Here is a 23,256-nt window from a genome sequence, read left to right as displayed (position 1 = left end):
TTCCTTTTTTTTTCCTTTCTGAAACATAAATAGGTTTGAAAAAATAATAGTGAGCCAAAAAGCATTATGAAAATGACTTATACATGATAATACAAGCATCACTTCTTTGGAGGAGAAATTTGTGTGTTAATTTGTAGAATTTGTTGTCAAATCTACCAAAAAATAAAGGAAGAAAAGGAATTTTATTCAAAGATTAAATGTCTTGTTGATAGTAAGTTTTTGTTCTTGAAATTCTAAGGAACATGATTCTTCAATAGTAGTTACCTAATATTTGAGAATTATTTTTTTTGCCAAACTTATATTTGAAGTGGCGTTCGATACCTGCTTTGACACTCGACTAATTCAAATTAATGCTGAGGAATTCCACTTTGGGAGAGTAAAGAACTTCTCTACCAAAGGCGACTCTAATCATCCACTTTAATTCTTACTAATACATGCATTAACTTATCTACTATTGTCTTCATATAATATAAAAATGGGAAATAATTCAAAAATGCTTTCAACGTATTAGAAATGGTTCGGAAATGCCCTCCTTCCACCTTTGGGATGAATATGAAAAAATCACATTATTTTCATTGTGCTGAAATTTGATCAGACAAAAGGTACTGGATGTTTCAGGCAAGAACAATCAAAACTCGTGAACCTTAGGTTAATAGCTCAATGCTCTATCAACTGAGCTATTTACAAACGAAACGATGTACGTAGTAAATAAGGATTGATACTGAAAAGAGACCGATTCCCCTACTTCTCATCACACTTATGGAGCGCTGCTTTGTATGAGGCTCGTAAGAACTTAATGGCTAAGCTCGAAAACTATAGGCAAACACACGAGCAGCAAAGTTCTGAGCTCATAACAAGCTGAACGGGCTCGTATAGTTACAAACTTGTCAACTAAGCAATAACCATTGATTGAATCCCAGAGCTATTGCATTATTCAATAGTTAACAGTTATCATACAGTCTCAAATCCAGCAAGTTCAATCAAAACATGATAGACAGACAGTTTTCTTAACCTATAACACAGTTAGCCCCTCATTAGATATAGGGCAGTATTTGCCATATGGTTGAGTCATCAAGCATTTCGTCGATAAAGATGATTAGATTATGATTAATTTAAGCAGCTGCTTGAGGCATTTCAGATTCCTGCTGTTGTTTCCACTGCTCTGGAGTGAGCGCTTTTGTAATAGAGAGAGCGTGGATTTCCTTCATCTCCTCGGCCAGTGCACCATTAACCATTCTGTGCCTCTCAAGCAATCTTTTGCCTTCAAATTGTTCTGTCACGATGACTATCGAGAATTTTGCACCACATCTGAGAAAGAACAAGTCCAACGTAAGAAAAGAGATCCTAAAAGAATGGAACTTCAACTCCATGCATAAGAACTTACCCCCCAGACATATCAATCACTTCCTGCAAAAAAAATAAAGGATCAAAAGAAATTGTTAGGTACTTTTACTATGCAAACATAATGGAATAAATAAAATATGAAGGTTTTTCAGTGTTTGGTAGAAAAATTAGAACATAATAAGTAATGGAGTAGTGCTTTTGACTCTCCAATGATCGCCAAGATGGTGCATGAAATGATCAAAGAGGAATTAATCAACACACTCATTTGACCTGTGGAATTTTAAAAGCAAAGCACTAATGCTGGTGACATTTTTGTTCCAAGTGATGGCCTTGAAATGCATAAGTTGGGTTAGAAGCCACTTGCCTTCCAATGTGCATAATTTAAGCCCACCTCAGATGTGTGTTGTTTTTTATGAGTGCATAAATCTACCCTTATCCCAAAAAAAAAGTGTGCACACCTAAATCAAACCCAGGAACTACCACATCCAACGTTATCTTCAATTAAACATTGACTAGGAAACTTCACTGGCTTTCCAGGATCTCAACCCTCAAGAGTAGTCGGTACAACTAAAGAACATCAAATATGAAAGCCAAAACGTGCAGATAAAAATATATAAGCAAATGATGAAAAGCATTCCTATTCGGTTAATAAATAACTATCATAGAGAAGGATAATAGACAAATAACTATAGCATGCCTACAAACTGCTGAGGTGATGAAACAAATTTGCGGCTTTTATACATCAAAGTTTACATATTATTTATCCCATATGAAGATCCTGTGCTCCAATATACATATGATCAGTGTCTGCTGGTTATGTGAAACAGGATATCAACTTCAAGGATGTTTTGCCTCATTAGCCCACATTCAGTGCTTATTTCTTAGTTATGCTCCCTGCAAACTCCTACGGTCATACCTCTCTTAAACCTGACATATTATTTACCCCATATGAAGATCCTGTGCTCCAATATACATATGATCAGTGTCTGCTGGTTATGTGAAACAGGATATCAACTTCAAGGATGTTTTGCCTCATTAGCCCACATTCAGTGCTTATTTCTTAGTTATGCTCCCTGCAAACTCCTACGGTCATACCTCTCTTAAACCTGACATAAATACTGGTTCTTTGCTTTCCTTCTCGTTATTCTTTTCCACTTGAGAAAGTATAGTTAAAAGATAATGCCTCAAATTGAGTACTGCTTGAAGCTTTTATTTATATAGCACCTTTATGTTTAGAGATTGACATACACTTAATTAGATACAACAAGAAGATCTACAACCTACATGACAGGCGTCTCTCTTATTGACACAAAATAAAGGTAGTTCATATATGTATTCCAGGAAAAGAAAAACTCTAAGGTCCCTCAATGCTTTAAGGTTCTTCCACCTAGCCCTTAATGTACCTGAAATCTTAGTATGGCGTCTCTTATTGACATAAATAATAGGTAGCTCATATATATATTCCAGGAAAAGAGCAACTATCTCAGGTACCACAATGCTTTAAGGGGTCGTTTGGATTAGAAGCAATTTATACGGGAATTAGAAATGCATGGATGGCAATGTAGATATTGTAATGTAGGGATTGAAATGCAAGGTTAAGGTTATAATACAACAACTGTTGTGGAAGGATTATTCATTCAATGGATGTTTGATTTGTTATACTAAAGTGCATATTTAAAAATATTTTTTTTATTCTTTTGACAAAATAAATATTGGATACCACATGAAGGGTTATTTTTGTCATCTTATAATTTTACTCCATGTTATACTAATCCCCACATTCTTATTGCATATTTTATCTTGCAGAAAATAATATATAGATACCCGCAACTTATGAGGAAATCAGTTATGCGACAAGGGAAGTGGAAACAAAAATTGTACTATAAATATACTAAATTTTATGTGGAAAGGAAGAGTGAAACCAAACATTATATTAACACTAAGGGGTCGTTTGGTAGAGTGCATTGGAGAAAATAATGCTTGCATTAGTTTGATGTATTACTAGTACCTTGTTTGGTACACTTTTCTAACTTATACATAACTAATGCTTGTATTAGTAATACACTCTATTGTGTATTGAAGAGTGTATTACTAATACCATCTATTTCTATGCATTAGTACTGCAATGGGTTCTAATGCATGCATTAACATTATTAAAGACACAATTGCCCTCAAAAACTCTTTTTACATCCTCTCCACTATATTTGTGGAGGGTATTTTTGTAAACAAATATTTTTTCTAAAAAAATTATGTAATGCAAAATATTTTTAGTACACCAAACCAAACATTGCATAAAAAAAATCTCATCATATCTAATGTAAGCATAACTAATACAAGCATTACTAATACACTATATTTTGCATTATTCTTATACACTCTACCAAACGACCCCTAAGTTGATGTGGAGATCACTTTCTCCATTACTCCCAACCAAACATCACCTAAGTTTCTTCCCCCAACCGTTGATGTACCTGAAATCTTGCTATGATGGTATATGCTCTTGAGATAAGGACTTATTAGAGCACCTTTTTAGAAAACACTTCAACAAGTTTAGCTCCTTTTTTAGAAAATCATTTAGATGTTAAATGTTCTAACCCTGTTCATTTCCAAGACTGGCAATCTATGGCTAGTGATCAAAATCAAGGAAAAAGGTTCAACTTTATCACTGAATATTCGGTTTGTCTTACATTTGCCTGCGTTTACTTCCCTTTCCGGTCCATGAAAGCCCCGAATCGCTAATTCCGTCCCATATTTTTCCCTCCCTCTAACGGATGTCCAGCATGGCTCTATCATTTTTCACGATAGAGCCAGTCAGCCAGGTAAACCAAATATAACTTGAACAATTGAAGAAGTCAAATATACCCTGAACAATTGATAAGGTCAAATATACCCTACGTGGCTAGACCAACTCTTTCAAGGTGGAGGGGCACATTTCAGACGAAAGATAATGGTGGGGGCACCTTTGACCGGAAGGGTAAATAGAGGAAGGATATAATATATATAAAAGTATTGGGTATATTTGGACCTTTTCCCATCAGGAAATGCTAAAAAATGAACTATATCTCACTCACCTTTCCCTCACTTCAAACAGATGTACCATGGAATGTGCCATTTTCACCTTCTTGCGCAAACGGCCTACTTGGTTGAGCTACTTGCTTAGACAACGTACTTGTTTGGACGTCCTACTTGGTTGAGTTGCTTATTTGACATCCTAGTTACTTGAGCTACTTGAAACAAGGGAGACTCACATGCTTTAGGAAAATTTATGACCTACTAGTCTAAGCAAGTAACTAGTAGGTGCCTACTTAAGAACAAAGGTCCAAAATGTAAATAAGTCAAGTAGTTGCATCACCTACTTAAGAAGGCAGTCTTATGGCCCAAAGATAAAGGGCCAAGAGGTGGGTTATCGTGGGTAAGCGCAAGACCCATCTACCCCAGCCCATTAAGGGCTATATACATGTATAAGTAGCTTCATGGGTCATTTACACTTGTAATAAATCAGCTTTCATCTCTCTCCCTCTCAATCACGTAAGAAATTAAGTTGGATTTCAAAAAGTTGAATTAGTATGTACAACAATTATGAGATTGTTTAGTTGTGTCTGTTTTCTGGTTAGCGTAAGTAGGATGCGCAAAAGACATAGCTCGCCGTGGAGAATGACTATGGGAAGTGTGGGGGCATTTAAGACCACACTATCCACACTCTCAATGAGAGGCGGCTGCTTGCTGCCCAAGTCCTATAACTTCCTTCACTTATTCCCTTTGAAAAACTTTCCAATATACTTGAAGTCAAGAAGGATAGAAGGTGATTTAGTGGACTGATTTTCTGGAATTGAAGAAAGAATTCAAGAACCCTACAGGGAATTAGGGCGGTGGTCTCACTTGAGAGAGATATGAGAGCTGGTTGTGTAATGTAAATGAAACCATAGAGTTGCTTATACGTTTATATAGCCCTTAATGGGCTGGGGCAGATGGGTCTTGGGTTAACCCTAGACAGCCCACATCTAGTCCCTTATCGTTGGTCCATAAGCTTTTAAGTAAGTGATAAACCTATTGCCCTTTATTCTTAAGTAGGTGATGCATCTACTTGACTACTTTAAATTTTGGCCTCTTTGTTCTTAAGAGGTGATGCACCTACTAGTCAAAGTGACTAGTAGGTCATTAATTTTCCTTAAACACGTGGCTCGCCCTTGTTTAGCAAGTAGGATGTCAAGTAAGTAGCTCAAGTAACTAGGACATCTAAGCAAGTAGCTCAACCAAGTAGGACGTCTAAGCAAGTAGCTCAACCAACTAAAAAGTAACGAACCCCATTAATTTATTTTAATAAACATGAGGCAAGTGATATAAGATATTAAATAAATTTCAGACTTGACCCATTAATTATCAACAAAATATTAATTATTTAATATTAGCCATCAATTGAATAACTATAGTTAACAAATAGCCCAAAATACCCATTTAGAATCAATCGGAAGAGTCATTTATGAAATAGGAAGCTCAAGTACTCAAAACGACCTAGCAGGTAGGTAGTTACATCAGAGATACCAATTTACACACCATTCGTCCCCGAACGGTCAAAAGAAAGGTGAGGGTAAGAAAGGGCACCCGACTCGATTAAAAAATGGTTATCTTTTCTGCATAGCACCCTCAATCTCCCAAGTGGACTCCTCAACCGGACGATTTTCCCACTAGACCTTCACAGAGGCAATCTCCCTTGACCTCAACTTGCGGACCTCTATATCTAGAATAGTTATAGGCTCTTCCTCATAAGATAGATTCTCATCAAGAAGGAACGAATCCCAGCGAATAATGTAGTTCCATCACCATGATATTTCTTCAATAAAGACACATGAAACATCGGGTGTACTTTTGACAACCCCTGGAGGCAAAGCCAATTCATAAGCCATCTCTCCCATACGCTTAAGCAATTCAAACGGCCCAATGTACCTCGGACTGAGCTTACCTCACTTACCAAACCTTACCACACCTTTCATGGATGAAACCTTCACCAACTCTTGCTCTCCCTCCATAAATTCCATGTCCCTGACCTTCCGGTCTGTATACTCCTTCTGCCTGCTTTGAGTTGAATGAATTTTACCTTCTAATGATTCCCTCAAAAGATCAGTACCCCAAGGTCTCACCTCAAATGCATCAAACCAACCAATTGAAGACCTACACATCGTCCCATACAATGCCTCAAATGGGGCCATCTCAATACTCGAATGATATCTATTGTAGTATGTAAACTCAACTAACAACAAAAACTATTCCTAATAGCCACCCCAAAATTAATCGTACACATGTCTACAACATGTTCTCAAAGACCTTGACACAATCATCAGGACAAATCTTTTCTCACATAACCATGATAAAATCCTAAATCATACTGGCTACAATCAGAAGTGAGCCTGAATCAACCACCACACACTCATAATACATAAACCATCATAGATCTTATCAATATTTCCATTCTCACAACATAAACTTTCCACGAGCTTAAGTTATAAAAATTTGATCTTTAGACATCAGGTATTCATCAAGGGAGAATCAGACTTATTTAACCCAAAGAAGGAAATGATCAGGTGACCACCCATCGAGTGATACACCCGAGTATACAAAACCTCTAACAACATTGTCGAAATGCTAGATTAGTAGTTGTGATTGTAGATAACCCTTAAGAATGGTAGAACTAGACACAATGGTCCCTCAAAGTTCGGGATATATACTTCTCCATGAAGAAGCTAGAAAATGTTGCCCAAATCATAGGTAGCGCCTTTATTGGTCGGCACTCAGATGAGACCGCCACCACATTTTGGCTTCTCCCTAAAATTGGTATGTCACAAACTCAACACCAAACCTCTCCCCACTACATTCATCTTATGAAGTAGCTCATGCCAATCAACAAAGAAATCATAAACATCTTCATATTTAGTACCTATGAAGAATGGGGGTTTCAACTTTATGAACTTGATAAAAAGATCATGTTGCTCACTAGTCATTACATGCCCACAAGGAAACATGCCTATTACCATATACGCATCCTCTCTTGCTAGTGTTGTCACTTCTATTGTTCTAGTTCTGACCATATGTGAAATAGAGTCAAAGAGGTCAGATACCAATTTGTATCACCTAGATACCAATTGGATTCAAGTAATTGCTTGAAAGAATGGAGTTTTTCGGAAATCTTATAGCCTCTCAAAGAAAAGTAAAGGCGTCCCCATACCGTTCCGCAAGACTCTACTAGACTTATCCTTGTGTGATGAGATCATCGAACCTAAAGCGACCCAAAGTGAGTCATGAGTGACACCCACACTTAACCTTCTAGGTGGATGAACAAACGAATTCAAACCCCAACTTATATTAGTTTTTCAACTTATGCACTAGGACAATAATGCGGAAATTCAAACCTTATTAAAGTAAGAAATAAAAATCCTCCAGAGTCTAGTACATATCGTTCCCAAAACCTGAAAGTCATCACATCAAGGACATCTAATCTCCAAACACCAAGTCTGGAAGTATCAAAGAAACCATAATAAATGAATAAAATAGTTTGTGCCTGAAAACTAAGAACATCATGTCATATGACCGAGAGAATCTAACACGAGCTAAAAGGAATAGCTCACCCTAGAATCTGTTGTGCTGGAGACTAGCTAGAGTCGAGGGCGAGTCGAAGTCGCTGGTACACTTGCTGCACTCCACAAAAGGAAAACGAAGAACAAAATACAGTTAGGGATCAGTACAAGGTAATATGTACTAAGTAGATATCATCGACCGAGTCAAAATAGAAACCAATATGCATAAAGTAATAATATGAAATGAACTATAGCACTTAGCAAGTGGCAAACACAAACAACATGAACAAGTGACAATAATAATGAAGCAAGTACGCAATTAGTCACAATATAAGAACACACATGAGGACCCATGCCTCCACACCACACTCTTTTGGGAAATGGATTCTTTGAGATTGAGTACATTAAGTTAATGTCTTCCTTTAATGTTACCATGTCGGAACGTGACACCCAATCCAATATTATCATGTCAGAACATCACATTCGATCTAATAATATCGTGTCAGCTCGTGGCACCTAATCCAACAATATAGTTAATTTATCATTCTTTTTAGATCCAAATATATTGTGTCGGCTTGTGGCACCCGATCCAACAATATAGTTAATTTATCATTATTTTCACCTCCTTAACAATATTTCATTGAGTCTTCTTTATTCAAGGCATCACTTTGATAGAACAAATTCAAGATTATGAATTTCGCAGACTTGGAATTACAGACCAATCACAACAACACATGAATCATCCAAACCACAACAATTACATAGAAAATTTCAAAGACTTACCCAATGACTATCAATCACTATTAAGAGGCTCTCTATTACATAGAATAGATCATAACCTACCTCCACCGAAGAACCGAAGTCAAGCAAGCTAATTTCCCAAAGTTTTTCCTTTCCTCAATGCCTTGGTACGTTTCCAATCTATCAAATATACAATATTCATAAGCAACCGAGTCCGTAGACACCCATATTACTATAACTGAATTCCTAAATTTTGATACCAACTAATATATCAAGTCTTATATGTGTTCCTAATTTTTCAAGTCTAGGATTAAGTCTCAATTCCTCTATAAAATACACCTAAGATTTAATTACATATCTCAATATATCACAACCTACTTTATAATATGATAATAAAATAATAATGTTTAAAATTGAAGCCACTGGTTACGGAACCAGTGGCAACAACCATGAAACCAATTGCAACCCTCAATTCGTTACTAATCATTACACCACCAATTGGTTAATCAATGTGTTACTAGCCATCCACTAATATTTGTATCTAAACGACCATTGCTGACCATCAAGCAATTTCACAACAATATCAAAAATCCATGTTAAGTAACCAACACAGTTTCAACCCAATGCCATCCACCCATTTAAGAGTGTAATTTATGTAAAGAAGAATAAGAGAAGTTGCAGCTAATATGTACATGTTGTGTTTGTCTTCGTGATGCGGCTGCTACCCTTCTCAGTTTCCTCTTTCTTTTCTAAATAAAATAATTATGTACTAAAAAGTAACAAACTCCATTAACTTATTTTTATAAACATGGGTCAAGTGATATAAGTTATTAAATAAATTTCAGACTTGGCCCATTAATTATCAACAAAACATTAATTATTAAATATTACCCATCAATTAAATAACTATAGTTAAAAATAGTCCAACGTAAAATATGATAGATTCTAAATGGGTATTTTGGACTATTTGTTAACTATAGTTATTTAATTGATGTGTAATATTAAATAATTAATGTTTTGTTTATAATTAATGGGACAAGTCTGAAATTTATTTAATATCTTATAACACTTGGTCCATGTTTATTAAAATAAGTTAATGAGGTTTACTACTTTTTAGTACATAATTATTTTATTTAGAAAAGAAAAGAGGAAAGTGAGAAGGGTAGCGGCCGCATCACGAAGACAAACACTGCAGGTACATATTAGCTGCAACTGTAACTTCTTGAATTCTTTTACATAAATTACATTTTTAAATGGGTGGATGACATTTAATAGTAATATATATATTGAGTTGAAACTGTGTTGGTTATTTCACATGGGTTTTTCGTATTGTTATGAAATTGCTTGACACCAATGGCCTTGTGGAGACAAATATTAGTGGATGGCTAATGGCACATCAATTAGCCAATTGGTGATGTAATGATTACTAACGAATTGAGGGTTGCAATTGGGTATGAACCAGTGGCTTCAATTTTAAACATTATTATTTTATTATCATATTATGAAGTAAGTTGTAATATATTGAGATAGGTAATTAAATGTTAGGTGTATTTTATTATATGAATACCATTAAATTTATGATATTAAAGGAATTGAGACTTAACCCTAGGCTTGAAAAATTAGGAACATATGAGACTTGATATATTAGTATTTAGTTGGTATCAAAATTTAGGAATTTGGATATAGTAATATGGGTGTCTACAAACTCGATTGCTCAGAATATTGTATATTTGATAAATTGAAAATGTACTGAGGCATTGCGGAAAGGAAAAGCATTAGGGAATTAGCTTGCTTGATTTCGATTCTTCGCTGGAGGTAAGGAAAAGCATTAGGGAATTAGCTTGCTTGATTTCGATTCTTCGCTGGAGGTAAGGAAAAGCATTAGGGAATTAGCTTGCTTGATTTCGATTCTTCGCTGGAGGTAAGGAAAAGCATTAGGGAATTAGCTTGCTTGATTTCGATTCTTCGCTGGAGGTAAGGAAAAGCATTAGGGAATTAGCTTGCTTGATTTCGATTCTTCGCTGGAGGTAAGTTATGATTTATTCTATCTGATAGAGAGACTCTTAATAGTGATTGATAGTCATTGAGTAATTCTGTGAAATTTTCTGTGTACTTCATTGTTGTGGCTTGGATGATTCATGTGTTGTTGTGATTGGTGTGTAATCCCAAGACCGTGAAATCCATAATCTTGAATTTGTTCTATCACGGTGATGTCTTGAATAAAGAAGGTGTAATGAAATATTGTTAAGTGGAAAGAATGATGAATTAACTATATTGTTAGATCGGGTGCCACTAGCCGGCACGATATTATTGGATCGGATGTCACGTTCCGACATGATATTATTGGATCGGGTGTCACATTCTGACACAGTAACATTAAAGGAAGACATATTAAATTAACTTAAGTACTCAATCTCAAAGAATCCATTTCCCAAAAGAGCGTGGTGTGGAGTCATGAGTCCTCATGAGTGTTCTTATATTGTGACTAATTGCGTATTTGCTTCATTATTATTGTCACTGGTTCATGTTGTTTGTGTTTGTCACCTACTAAGTGTTATAGTTCATTTCATATTATTACTTTATTCATATTGGTTTCTATTTTGAGACAGCCGATGCTATCTACTCGGTACTTATTGCCTTGTACTGATCCCTACTTGTATTTTGTTCTTCGTTTTCCCTTTGTGGAGTGCAGCGAGTGTACCGCCCTCAGCTCTAGCCAGTCTCCAACACATCAAATTCTAGGGTGAGCTACTCCTTCTAGCTCGTGTTGGATTCTCTCGATCATGACATGATGTCCTCAGTTTTCACACAAACTATTTTATTCATTTATTATGGTTTCTTTGATACTTCCACACTTAGTATTTGGAGATTAAATGTCCTTTATATGATGACTTTCAGGTTTTGAGAACGATATGTAATAGACTCTAGAGGATTTTTATTTTTTACTTTAATAAGGTTTGAATTTTCGCATTATTGTCGTAGTGCATAAGTAGGTGAAGCACATAGCTCAAGCAAATAAACCTATGAAGTTGCGTATACATTTATATAGTCCTTAATGGACATGAGAAGATGGGTCTTGGGCTGACCCAAGATAGCCCACCTTTTGGTCCTTATCTTTGGGCCATAAGCCTTTAAGTAGGTGATAGACCTACTTTCTAATCTTTGGCCCTTGATTCTTAGGTAAGTGATGCACCTACTTGACTTCTTTAAATTTTCGCCCTTTGTTCTTAAGGAGGTACCTACTATTTGCTTACTTAGACTAGTAAATCATTAATTTTTCTTAAGCACTTGGGTCGCCCTAGTTAAGCAAGTAGCTCACGCATGTAGGACGTCCAAACAATTAGTTCAACTAAGTAAGATGTCAACTAGCTCAACCAAGTAGCACGTCTAAGCAAGTAGCTCAACCTAGTAGGACGTCTAAACAAGTAGGTGAAACACATAAGTGAAGCACATAACTCAAAGCAAGTAGGTAAAGCATATAGGTAACTCACTTTGTTCCATATTCATTTTCATTTCCAAATCTTATTTCCTTCAACTATTACTTAAACACATTTGTCCACTAGGATACTTAAACTTTATTCTAGAATATAGCCTCATTTCCCAATTTAAATAAGTTCATCGATGACAACTTAGGCATACAGATGTTGCAAATTGGAACTGTGATTTACATGAGACAAAATACATTAGTGGCTATGTGTTCACCCTTGGTAGGCGTGCAATATCGTAGAAATCAACTAAGCAAGCAATCATTGTTAGATCGACTATGGAATCAAAGTTTGTAGCTCTGCAGTTAGTTGGTTCTGATGCTGAGTGGCTAAGAAATTTGCTAGTAAATATCCTTTTAATAAAGGACATGTTGTCTCTTGTGTTTATTCATAATAATTGTCAAGCCAAAATTGCTACGGTAAAGAATAAATTTTATAATTGTAAGAGTAGACACATGAAATTGAAACATGATGCCGTTACGCAGCTTGAGAGACGAAATAATTTTAATTGATTATGTGAAGTCAAAAGTGAATTTGACCGATCCTCTGACTAAACTTGTGGGAAGAAAATTAATTCTACAAACCTCAAAATAGTTCGAGTTAAGGCTGATATGATTGTCAATAAAGATAGCAAACCAACCTATGTGATTGGAGATTCCATGTAGTAGATTCATATGGTAACAAGAAGTCAATATTGACTCTAAGCACTAAAAGAGAGTGTTGAACTGATACTAATTGTGAGGATGAGTTATAAACTTGTAATGAATTCATAGTCCTTAAGAATGGTGTATTTAAGGCAGTATACAATTGATGAATTCACCCCTATATGAGAAGTGGAGTGGGGCCACTCTTATGAGATTTTGGCCAAGTCTCTAGAGCTCTCATGAGTAATTAGGCACCCGCATGGCCTATTGGCGCAAAACCGTACTGAACAGCAAATTATGGAGATAGAAATGTAACTAATAAATTCTCTAACATACAATAAGAACTACTGGTTCATATAAATTAGCAAGATACCTGGTCAAAATCATATTTAAACAAATTTGTGAAGCAATGAGTAAACAGTGAGACATATAAAATGTGTTAGACTAACATTTATACTCCAACTCAGATGCAAAACCAATAGCGTAAAAATTGTGAATCTCTTAGTGCCTCTCGATTTTGTTAGTTCAGTTGGGTAGGGTATGGAGAGTGTGTGGAATGAGGGGTCTCAAATGCCCCCACACTTCCCATAGTCATTTTCTATGGCGAGCTATGTCCTTTGCACATACTAGTTACTACTTATGCTAACCAGAAAACAAACTCAGCTAAACAACCTCAAAGTTGTTTTACATAATTCAACTTTTTGAAATCCAACTCCATGCCTAATTCCTCACCTCACTCTTACACACTTCCCTTGCAGATTGTCATCTGTTGTGCTTTTGCTTCCCTGGTTTTTAAGCAATAAAACTCTTCGAAAATCCACCAAATACCAACTGATTGAAATTGACACCTTTAAGCACATACCAGAGAAGAGAATACTAATGTACATGTTTGACAGATATTTAGCCTAAAACATGTTAGTCTCAAGCTTCCACATCAACCATTCAGCTGAGACTTCTCTATTTCTAGGTTTGGAAAAGTACCAAATCCAACAAATATCAACCTCATAGTGCAAAACCCCAATCAAGGCAGATGAAAAGTTAGAATTTAAATTAAAATCTAAAACTGAAAAAAATGTATTTTTTGACCTATTTATCCATAATCTTCTTTCAACTTTTCACAACCAAAATTTCTACATGGAACTCCCAAATCATGATAAACCCAAGTTCCTGTTTAGTTGAGATTTCCTATCAAAACTAGTATGAACTCAACAAATTAAACGAACACACACATATATATAGGGGAGAATTTACCAGATGAGAAGGGTTGAGCTTTGCCGTCAATGAAGATTCTACTTGCTCCTTCGTCACCCCCATGATCTCTCTAACCCTTGCACCGCCCTTCTTTGTTACTAGTACTTTGTATTACAGAAGGAATTTGGAGCAAAATAGCCGAAATATTCTCTTTTATACTTTTATTCTCCCATAAGGATAATAATCTGGACATAATAATATGTAGAGTTACTTTACTTTAGGTTTGTTTAGGGATATTAGTTTGTGGGGGACTTATTTATCACTATATTTGTATTATAATATTGAGTTGAATTATTTTACATGTATTTATATTTTTTTATATATATAATATGACGAAATAACTAATTTTAGAAAATATAACTTAAAATATCCCATCATTCATGTCAAACAACCCTTAAGCCTTTAAGATGGTTAAAACTTAAAAGCGAGTATTTTTTGTCTTGATAAAAAATTTAAAGGTGAGTATTTTATCTTAATAAAATATTTAATAAATTTTAGAGGTTAATGTGATATGAAATTGTTGAAATGAAGTGAACTTTCGAATATAAAAATTGTGAAATTTAAAAAATATTTTTTTTTATTTTCAAGTTGGAAATAATATTTGAAAATTAAAATTGTATCTGAACATGAACATACATAAATTAGAACGGTAGTCTTTAAGAGTGATTTGAAGTGAAAAGTGTGAAAACAATTTTGAATTTCAGATGTTGAAATTCAAAAAAATTACATCAATTTATGTTCAAACAGTTTTCCATAATGAATAGTGGAAATTACCCACGACAAAACAAATAATTTTATAACAATAACAAGAACAATTACATGCTCAATGAAATCTCACAAGTGAAGTCGGGAGAAGGTGTTGAAGGCACGTGTATTAGGAGAGAAAGTAGATAGTGCAATGTTGTGTTGCTTAGGGTGACTGATGTTTGCAATGATACTAGTTCTATTATTGTAGTTCTTGTTTTTATCATTATTTATTATTGTTTTTAATAATTTATCCTTGTATATTTGTTTATTGTGTTTCGATTATCACATTATTTTATTGTTGTTTTGATTCCTCTCTTGTAGACTTTTCCTTGTTTGTCATATTCTCTTTAAATCTAAATTTATTAGACTTGAACCGAGAATCTTTCAAAAGCTGCCCATTTTACGAACAATTTTATATGGGCGAAACATAGCAAGGTAAATGGTCCATTAATGAAAAGAATGGGGATCTTTGACGACAAAAAAACAGAGCATATGTTCCAAGAAATCCAATTCGAATAAAATAAATCATCACAATGAGGAAAGGAGAGAACAATGGAGGAGAAGTTTTTTTTTTTTAATTTTCCCTAAATACAATCAGTAAATAATTAACCTATGAATTAGTGACACAGAATGAATAGAGTCTGTCTGCTTAATTAATTTTCCTAGTTTTTGCAAAACCCATGGAATCTACTTGGCCTTGAAACAAGGAATAATACAAAAAATGAAAGAATTTACCAGTGAGTGAGATCACTTAAAATGCACAGGTCAACTAGGATGGAGAATTTTCTCATTTTAAAGTTGTACACACTACACGGTGATCAACGCGCGTACACACAAAAAGAGACAGATTCGAGTTAGAGCATGTTGTCAAGTATTGACAGAGGACTGAAAATCAACTTTGCGACCAATCCCTATTTTGATAAGCAGATGCAGTTGTACATAGAAATATGAAGTTCAAGTTTCATCAGGCCCTATTCAATTAGGTAAACATATAAAGCACAGTTTACAAATATCGAAGGCAAGAAAGGACACAAGGATTTCAACGTTGTAATCATGTGTGCTTTGAAAAACAAATGTACTACACAAAATCACAGACCACCCTTCCCCCACAATAGTCGAGTCAACTGCAGCACATATGCTTGCAGATTTCATACATGACTATTCATCTCTTTATCAAGTAGTCCGGAGTGGAGGAGACACCAGAATGACACCATCTCCACGAACGAATAGGAACGGGATGGTCCGTCTCGTCGCCTAAAACACAATCAAGAGAATCAATGTCAGCTGATTTTGTAATCATTAGTGTGCAGAAAGAGTAGAAAATCATGCTTCCCCAACTAACATAAGCATACACACAACTACTCTTGCAAAAAACAATCCAAAATAAATACATTCTACTAATGGGGCAGATCTAGGATTTCAACAAGATGGGTGCACTACGATGAATAGCGAATAAGGATTTAAATTTGATGGCTTCAACCTTTTGATTCTTATTGCCAAAGTGCACAAGTACTTTAGGACCCTAGTTTAAAGAATAGCTGAAATTTATGAGGTGCACACACATAACCATTGGACTCTTTAAGCTTTGGTTACACACAAATGTATTTAAGTGTATTGAAGAGTTATAATATTGTTATACGTGGTCTAACAAAGGGAGCATGCATGCACGTGAATCGACCCTAGGATACACCCCTAGTTCTACTACAAGTGGTAATAAGAGTAGAAAGCTTCTCGAAACTTCAGATGGAAAAGGAGCACCTATCTTCTAAGAACTAAAGTTCATTTCATCATCTGAAGCCATAACACTTGCAGAGTTTACAGCAATGGACTTGGCTCCTTATCTTTTGCGCACAAACCAATCACCGAGACAACTGTTTCTACTCTTCCTTTTTTCTTTTGGGGGGGTGCACATACATGTACCAAATTTCCTGCACCGCATAGCTCTCCACATGTCTTCCTCATTAACTTCCATCCTAACCATTAATCTGAATCGACCATTCAAAACTTCTGGCTATTTCTACAATAACCCAATTCCTCTCAGTACATCTCACTCTACAGTACAAAAGGAAATGTCCTCTTTCTCTCAAAAAGTAAATCAGGCTGACTCTTTTGTTCACCTGGCACACCCAGGTCTGTGATGACCTGATATGCTGTGGATGAGATCTAAATCAGGTATTGGCACATAATGTCCTAATGTTTTTTCTCTGATGGGATTTGAACCCTAATCTCCAAGGTTTTCACCTACTTCATTGACCTCTAGGCCACCTCCTTGGGTGCTAAACAATGTTCCATCTATGCGGAGACAATAAATTGTTTCACTCTTTCTTTCCTCTTTCTCAAGTACCCCTGCAGCATCACATTAGAACCGCTCAGTAACTCCCAGCTTAGGAACTACTATTACATTTTTCAAGACCCAAACATCTCCTAGTGAAAAAACCTTTTAGCAGCTTAAGTTGGAAAAAGGAATTTCCGTGATACATCTTTCGCCGTAGATGTTTCCAAGTACATAAACTGCCTCATAAATCTTGTGTACACCAATCATTCACTGGTTTCCAAGGGGGGGGGGGGGGGGGGGGGGGGGGAGAGTAAAAAAAAGTGTCTCTAAGAAATCATTGTGCATCACTACTGAATACTATTGAGGGAGAAATGAAGAAAAATACAACAGAGACAATAAATTGTTTCACTCTTTCTTTCCTCTTTCTCAAGTACCCCTGCAGCATCACATTAGAACCGTTCAGTAACTCCCAGCTTAGGAACTATGATTACATTTTTCAAGACCCAAACATCACCTAGTGAAAAAACCTTTTAGCAGCTTAAGTTGGAAAAAGGAATTTCCGTGATACATCTTTCGCCGTAGATGTTTCCAAGTACATAAACTGCCTAATAAATCTTGTGTACACCAATCATTCACTAATTTCCAAGGGGGGATTAGACAAGTTAAAGCAAATGTCCCTTGGTATGAAAGAAATGGTGGAGCATCACTACTGAATAATATTGAGGGAGAAATGAAACAAAATACAACAGAGTAGGTGGCCGTCAAAGCCAGCTTATTGTACAGAGCACTAGGTATAGTCGACTTTCCAACATATTACAACCCAGGGTCTGATGCTAATTGGAACGATGTATTGCAATGACCAGAAAAGGGGAGAAGAAATATATCTTAATTTCAAACCAAAAAAAAAAAAAAAGAGAAAGAGAAGGTAAGAGAAATAAAGCATACCCGAACTATCTCTTCATATGTTTCATCATCAATCTCAACTGTGGTCACAATTTCTTCAACATCACCTAGAATCATATTAAGATGCTGATCATAAGCCTGAAAAGGAAACCACATGACAGCTTAGTGTCACCACACAAGATTTTTTTTTCAAAAGTAAAATATTATTCATGTATGCTTGTAAATCAAATTGAGTTTTTGGAACTTATGATGCGTGTGAAATTAACAAGAATCAGAAAACAAAAACAAATTATAGTATCCTTAAAGCAGAGCAATAGCAAGATAATCCCCTAAGACCATAACATAGTTCAGTAATTTCCAGCAACATCATGTAATTGCTCCCATTTTTTTAACAAGGAACATCATGTAATTGTTCTTCAGCATTCTTTGGTATTGCAACAACTTGACAATAGTCTTATATTTTTTTCTCAGGACTAAGTGACCAGGCAAAACAGATATTTGAAGAAACAGGCAAACAAGAAACACAATCTCCACTTAACATGCAGGTTTATGGTATTTAATCTAATGCCTTTCCGCCTGCAAGTAGGGTTCGTTGATGATCGAAACAGGTCACTGCTTATTCCCCTCTCACCATTATTTGTCAAAGCTTTCACGCCCAACCATCTACAATGTTGACACTGGGTAAAGATGCTTTTACATATATGCTCTGATGATAGTCTAGTTTTACTTTATCTGTTAGTTGCTTCCTTTCACAGATAAGGTCTCCTTTCCTACGTCTACTTATTTCCTTATATTCCTATTTTTCAGACATTTTATTATTCAAGAGATAATGACAAATGGAAGTACTCAAAAGGCTTTCTTACAGCAAAATAGGCATTCTGCCTTACCAAATTATTTATTACCCCCACATGAGAGTGATCGTGCTGCTTTCCTTCTACTATTTTCATTCCATGTAAACATTTAGTGACTCATAACCCCATCCGAGTAAAAAGAAAGAACGTCTCCCTTGTTTTCTACTGAAATGCTAACACTACAGAAAATCACATCCTATCATGCAAAAAGAGATTTTATAGAAAAAATAGAATACAATTGTCCATATCTCCCTTCACCTCCAGCCGCTTAAAGATAGTCCTCAGTTGCTGTAGACTGCATATAATCTACACGTGTTTTATGTATTAACAGCATACCAATACATTACATAACTTGGTCATGCACAATAGTTGAAACCCGAGATCTCCCCATGTTTATATTACTTGATTGAATAATGACAGTGCATTAATATCTTTATACACCTTCTTTCCTATTCTTCATCAATTAGCACCTACCTACTATCATATTCTTTAATATATTGTTTCCGAAAGAATATTTGGTATGTCTATATTCTTGAGAACATCATATATAACATGAAAAATCAAACCTTTAGAACACATAGTACTATATTGGCATACACTTCGAGTCATCCTCAATTTCCTACCGTAATAACACTTCGCAAGAAATGCAAAACAGATAATAGAAAGAGTGAATGGACATAGCAAAAAGAAAAAGGAGAAAAAGAGAGGAGGGCTCTATCTAAAAAGAAATAAATTTTAAATTTTAAGGTTTTATTACTTTTATTTAAATATTTTATAAAAGTAAAAGAAAGTCATGCTTAATTAATAGATGTAGAAAATAATCAATTACCATTATATTAAGGTGTGAGTTTGGTTGTTTGTTGCTTTTAAAAAAAATAAGAATGCTGCAGCTACTAGGAATCAAACTTGCGTAACTAGGCCATTCAGGAACGCATTCAACCATTGAGCTACCAATAAAGTTAGTGCAAGGGTGTGCAAACTTTAATATATAACCATATTAGGTAGCATTTATAGGCGAAGGGGGTCCACCTGACCACCCTCAGCATAACGTAGCTCTGCCAGCCTAGTCGTTGATGGGCCAATGCTTGAAATCATATCCCATCAATGCATTGGCTTCTGCCCAACTCATATACTTGTGCTCCGTCAATTCCTAATCCTTCCATTTCAATTTGTTTCCTGACTTTACTTTTTATTCAGTTTCAAAAAAGAATAGCTCTTTCTTTATTTGCTAACTCCTTAATTTTAATTTTCCACATAATGTTTAAGACCACAAGATTAAACAGTATTTCTTTATGCATTGGCTTCTGCCCTACACATATAATTGTGCTCCGTCAACTGCTACTCAGTCGACTTCAATTTATTCATCTTACTTCACTTTTTAGTCAGTATTAAAAAAAAAATACTCCTTTTTTTTGGTAACTCCTTAATTTTAATTCTTCACATGCATGTTTAAGACCAGTATTTTGGTATATTCAACATATTTTAGTTCAATACAGCAAGATTATATTTTCATTTTCTTAAACTCTGTACCAAGCTAAAACCAGTCAAACAAATTGAAACGGAAACCTGAACATGAAAGAAAATTGAAAACAAAGAAAAATCATAAACCCTAGAATACGAAGCAAAAGGGGTAGCAGGTACAACATAACTTACCAAGATCAAAACTTAAAAAACTACCAACGTGCATCAATGTAAGGCTCAATTCTACTATTCAACAGATAAATTATCAACAAAAGGATAGAACAAACAACGGCCAATAGAAATTGGGGGAATCAGTTAACATACATGAAGTTTGCCACGGAGTTCTCTGTCGGAGCGGAGCTTAACGTAGATTCTCTCGTCAAGACTAAGCCTTATGAGATCCAATGGCTCCTTCACTGTGCTCTCCTCTTCACTTCCCATGGCGCTTTCTCTCTCTCTTTCTGTGTAAATTTCAAATGCGATTATTTGATTGTATATTTTAGGGCTCTTTTCCCTAATTATAAAAGTATAATGAAGTGGGCCGGGTTAGGGTGGCGGGTCGTTTACAGGCCCTATCAAAGTTATAGAGAGTATAAGCCCATCTAAGTTCAATGGTCAGCTCAATTTAAATAGAAATCGAGACTTCTGATTAATGGAGGAGCAGACTCAGTCATCTAATGCATCATATCATTTGATATTAAGATGGAAAATTATGGTTCTTGGGTTTCGTGTTTCAATTTATTTATTTTTGTTATTTATGTTCGGAGATGATTATATTCTTGTTTGAATTTATATATACATAGTATATGTTTTGATAATTAACAAAATGCAAGAAATGTATGATACGATAGATAAGTTGTTGGAATGACGACAATCCTTTTGATTGATCAATGCGTCTGAATTGTGCTTAGATGCTTTATTAAATTGCATCAATCTTCGAGAGAAACTAACATATGGGTAGGTTTACTGTTTCGATTCACTCAATGTGATGTGGGACACGATAAAAATTCACATGTTTTAGTAGGAAATTAAAGAAATCACGTGAATATAGTATAAGATTGTCTTTTCTTGTTGTCATAAGGTCGATCGTTGAACAAGGTAAATCCAATTAAACCAACAAACATGATATCCCTTTAAATTGTGCAGCCCTTCTCAACAATTTAGACATGTATGCCAGTTGTTGCTATTTGTATTTATTGAATTAGTATATCTTTGTAAAATTATGTGAATTCGAAAGTTTGTAATAGCATGCCATCATAAGTATTTAATTTATTTATAAACAAAACATAGAGATATGTGATTTACTGACTCGTCTTTAATTAGGATATCATGATATATTATGTATGAACTATAATATGCATCTCACTCGATAAGATTGTATTAGAGTTTGTGCAAATTTTGATAGCGCTCACAAATTGTGAAGTTTTCATGTTTATGAAGAAAAAGAATTAAGAAATTTAAATTGTGTGACTAAATAAAATTTTAATTTCAAATTAACCTAGTTTCAAATCATATTAAATTACTTGAAAACATGATGAGAGTTATCTTTTTCATTGGATTTTGATACATGATTTAGAGATTCGACTTGTCTAAACTCACATAAAAATGTTCTACTTTGATCATTGGGGAATGAAATGCCCTTTATTAAAATAAACTATATACATAGAATTTGCACCAAAAAACTGTTGGGTTTAGCAAGGTGTGAATGGGAAATAAAAAGAGAAAATGGAAAGTGGAAGAACCAATGAAAATGGGAGAACCAATTTTGGAGGGAAAATGAAAAGTCATTGCAAAAGTGCAAATGAATAGTCATTTTTACCAAATTGGTAGAAGAGAGGAAATTGTTGTCCTTATATTAGGAAACACTTCTTTTAGTTCTTAAAGGGTTAAGAAGAAGGTGCCCCCTCGCGCCGTCGTCGTCGCTCGCTCGGCTTTGGATTTTGGTTTTATTTTGAAATTCACGTGTAACGGTAATCCTTCCGAAAAAGTTGTTAACTTTCCCGAAAAAGTCGGTTAACTTTTTCCAAACGGTAATTCTTCCGAAAAAATCGTTACTTTTCCCAAAAGACACAATGTTCTGGAAAAAATGGGTCTGAACAGATTTTTTTCTGAACAGACGCGTTCCTTGCTGCAAATGGCTATAAATAAGAGGTCTTTTTCGTTTTTTCAAACACTGAAATGTTTTTCCTCTCTGCATACATTTTCTAGCATAAATAAAATTATCAATCGACTGAGTCTGTGTGTGCTCTTGTTACTGTTCTTGCGTTCGCTGAAGTTATTGAAGTTTGAGGTACCGCTACTTCTTTAACAGGTTAATCCGTTTTATCTTGGAAGGAATTAATCTGCAACCTCGGGTACAGTGAGGGGATTAAATTTCTTAAGGAAACACAGTGATTTCTGTGGACTCGGATTAAAAAAATATTATGTCTTTTTCATCTTCTTTTTTTTCTGTATTTTTGACTAACCTGAATACAAGAGATAACAATCTTAAGAAATTTATATAGTTTCTGTATTTGAGGTTTCTGGAGATTAAAACCTTTATGGTTTTCTACTCTGTTTGAATTTTTAAAATTCATTCGATTAACGATTAAAATAACATAAAAACTTTATCGTTAAATCAGAAACAGTCTGTACATTGGTTGCACACAATCGTTCAAATTCTGCCCTAGCACCGGCTGAGAAATCTGCAAAGTTTTCTGGAGTTGACTTCAAGAGATGGCAGCAAAAGATGTTCTTCTATCTGACTACATTGAGTCTGCAGAGGTTCATTAATGAGAACGTTCCTGTTATGTCGGATGAAACTCCGCCTGAAGAACGATTCTTGGTAACAGAAGCATGGACACATTCTGATTTTTTGTGTAAAAATTATATTCTGAGTGGCCTGCAGGATGATCTGTACAATGTGTACAGTAATGTGAAAACCTCAAAAGAACTCTGGGATGCTTTAGAAAAGAAGTACAAAACAGAGGATGCCGGAATGAAGAA

The 23,256-nt window shown here is 35.1% G+C and overlaps 2 protein-coding genes across 2 annotated transcripts; both read right to left on the bottom strand.

Moving 5' to 3' along the window:
• Positions 1-873: 873 nt before the first annotated feature.
• Positions 874-14,216, bottom strand: LOC102598289 (protein BOLA2). Its single transcript, XM_006350960.2, has 3 exons — positions 14,035-14,216; positions 1,385-1,407; positions 874-1,308 (listed from the first exon to the last, which is right to left on the bottom strand). The coding sequence occupies exons 1-3, from the start codon at positions 14,095-14,097 to the stop codon at positions 1,113-1,115; spliced, it is 282 nt and encodes a 93-aa protein (XP_006351022.1). The 5' UTR covers positions 14,098-14,216; the 3' UTR covers positions 874-1,112.
• Positions 14,217-15,667: 1,451 nt separating this feature from the next.
• On the bottom strand, positions 15,668-20,774 carry LOC102597966 (sm-like protein LSM3A). The gene is made up of 3 exons (XM_006350959.2): positions 20,596-20,774; positions 18,002-18,097; positions 15,668-16,035 (listed from the first exon to the last, which is right to left on the bottom strand). Exons 1-3 carry the CDS (start codon positions 20,710-20,712, stop codon positions 15,955-15,957), a joined length of 294 nt encoding a protein of 97 aa, XP_006351021.1. The 5' UTR covers positions 20,713-20,774; the 3' UTR covers positions 15,668-15,954.
• Positions 20,775-23,256: the final 2,482 nt, after the last annotated feature.

The sequence above is a fragment of the Solanum tuberosum genome, unplaced genomic scaffold (genome assembly GCF_000226075.1).
Source record: "Solanum tuberosum cultivar DM 1-3 516 R44 unplaced genomic scaffold, SolTub_3.0 scf00131, whole genome shotgun sequence".
NCBI lineage: Eukaryota > Viridiplantae > Streptophyta > Magnoliopsida > Solanales > Solanaceae > Solanum > Solanum tuberosum.
This window is presented reverse-complemented; position numbering and strand designations above follow the sequence as displayed.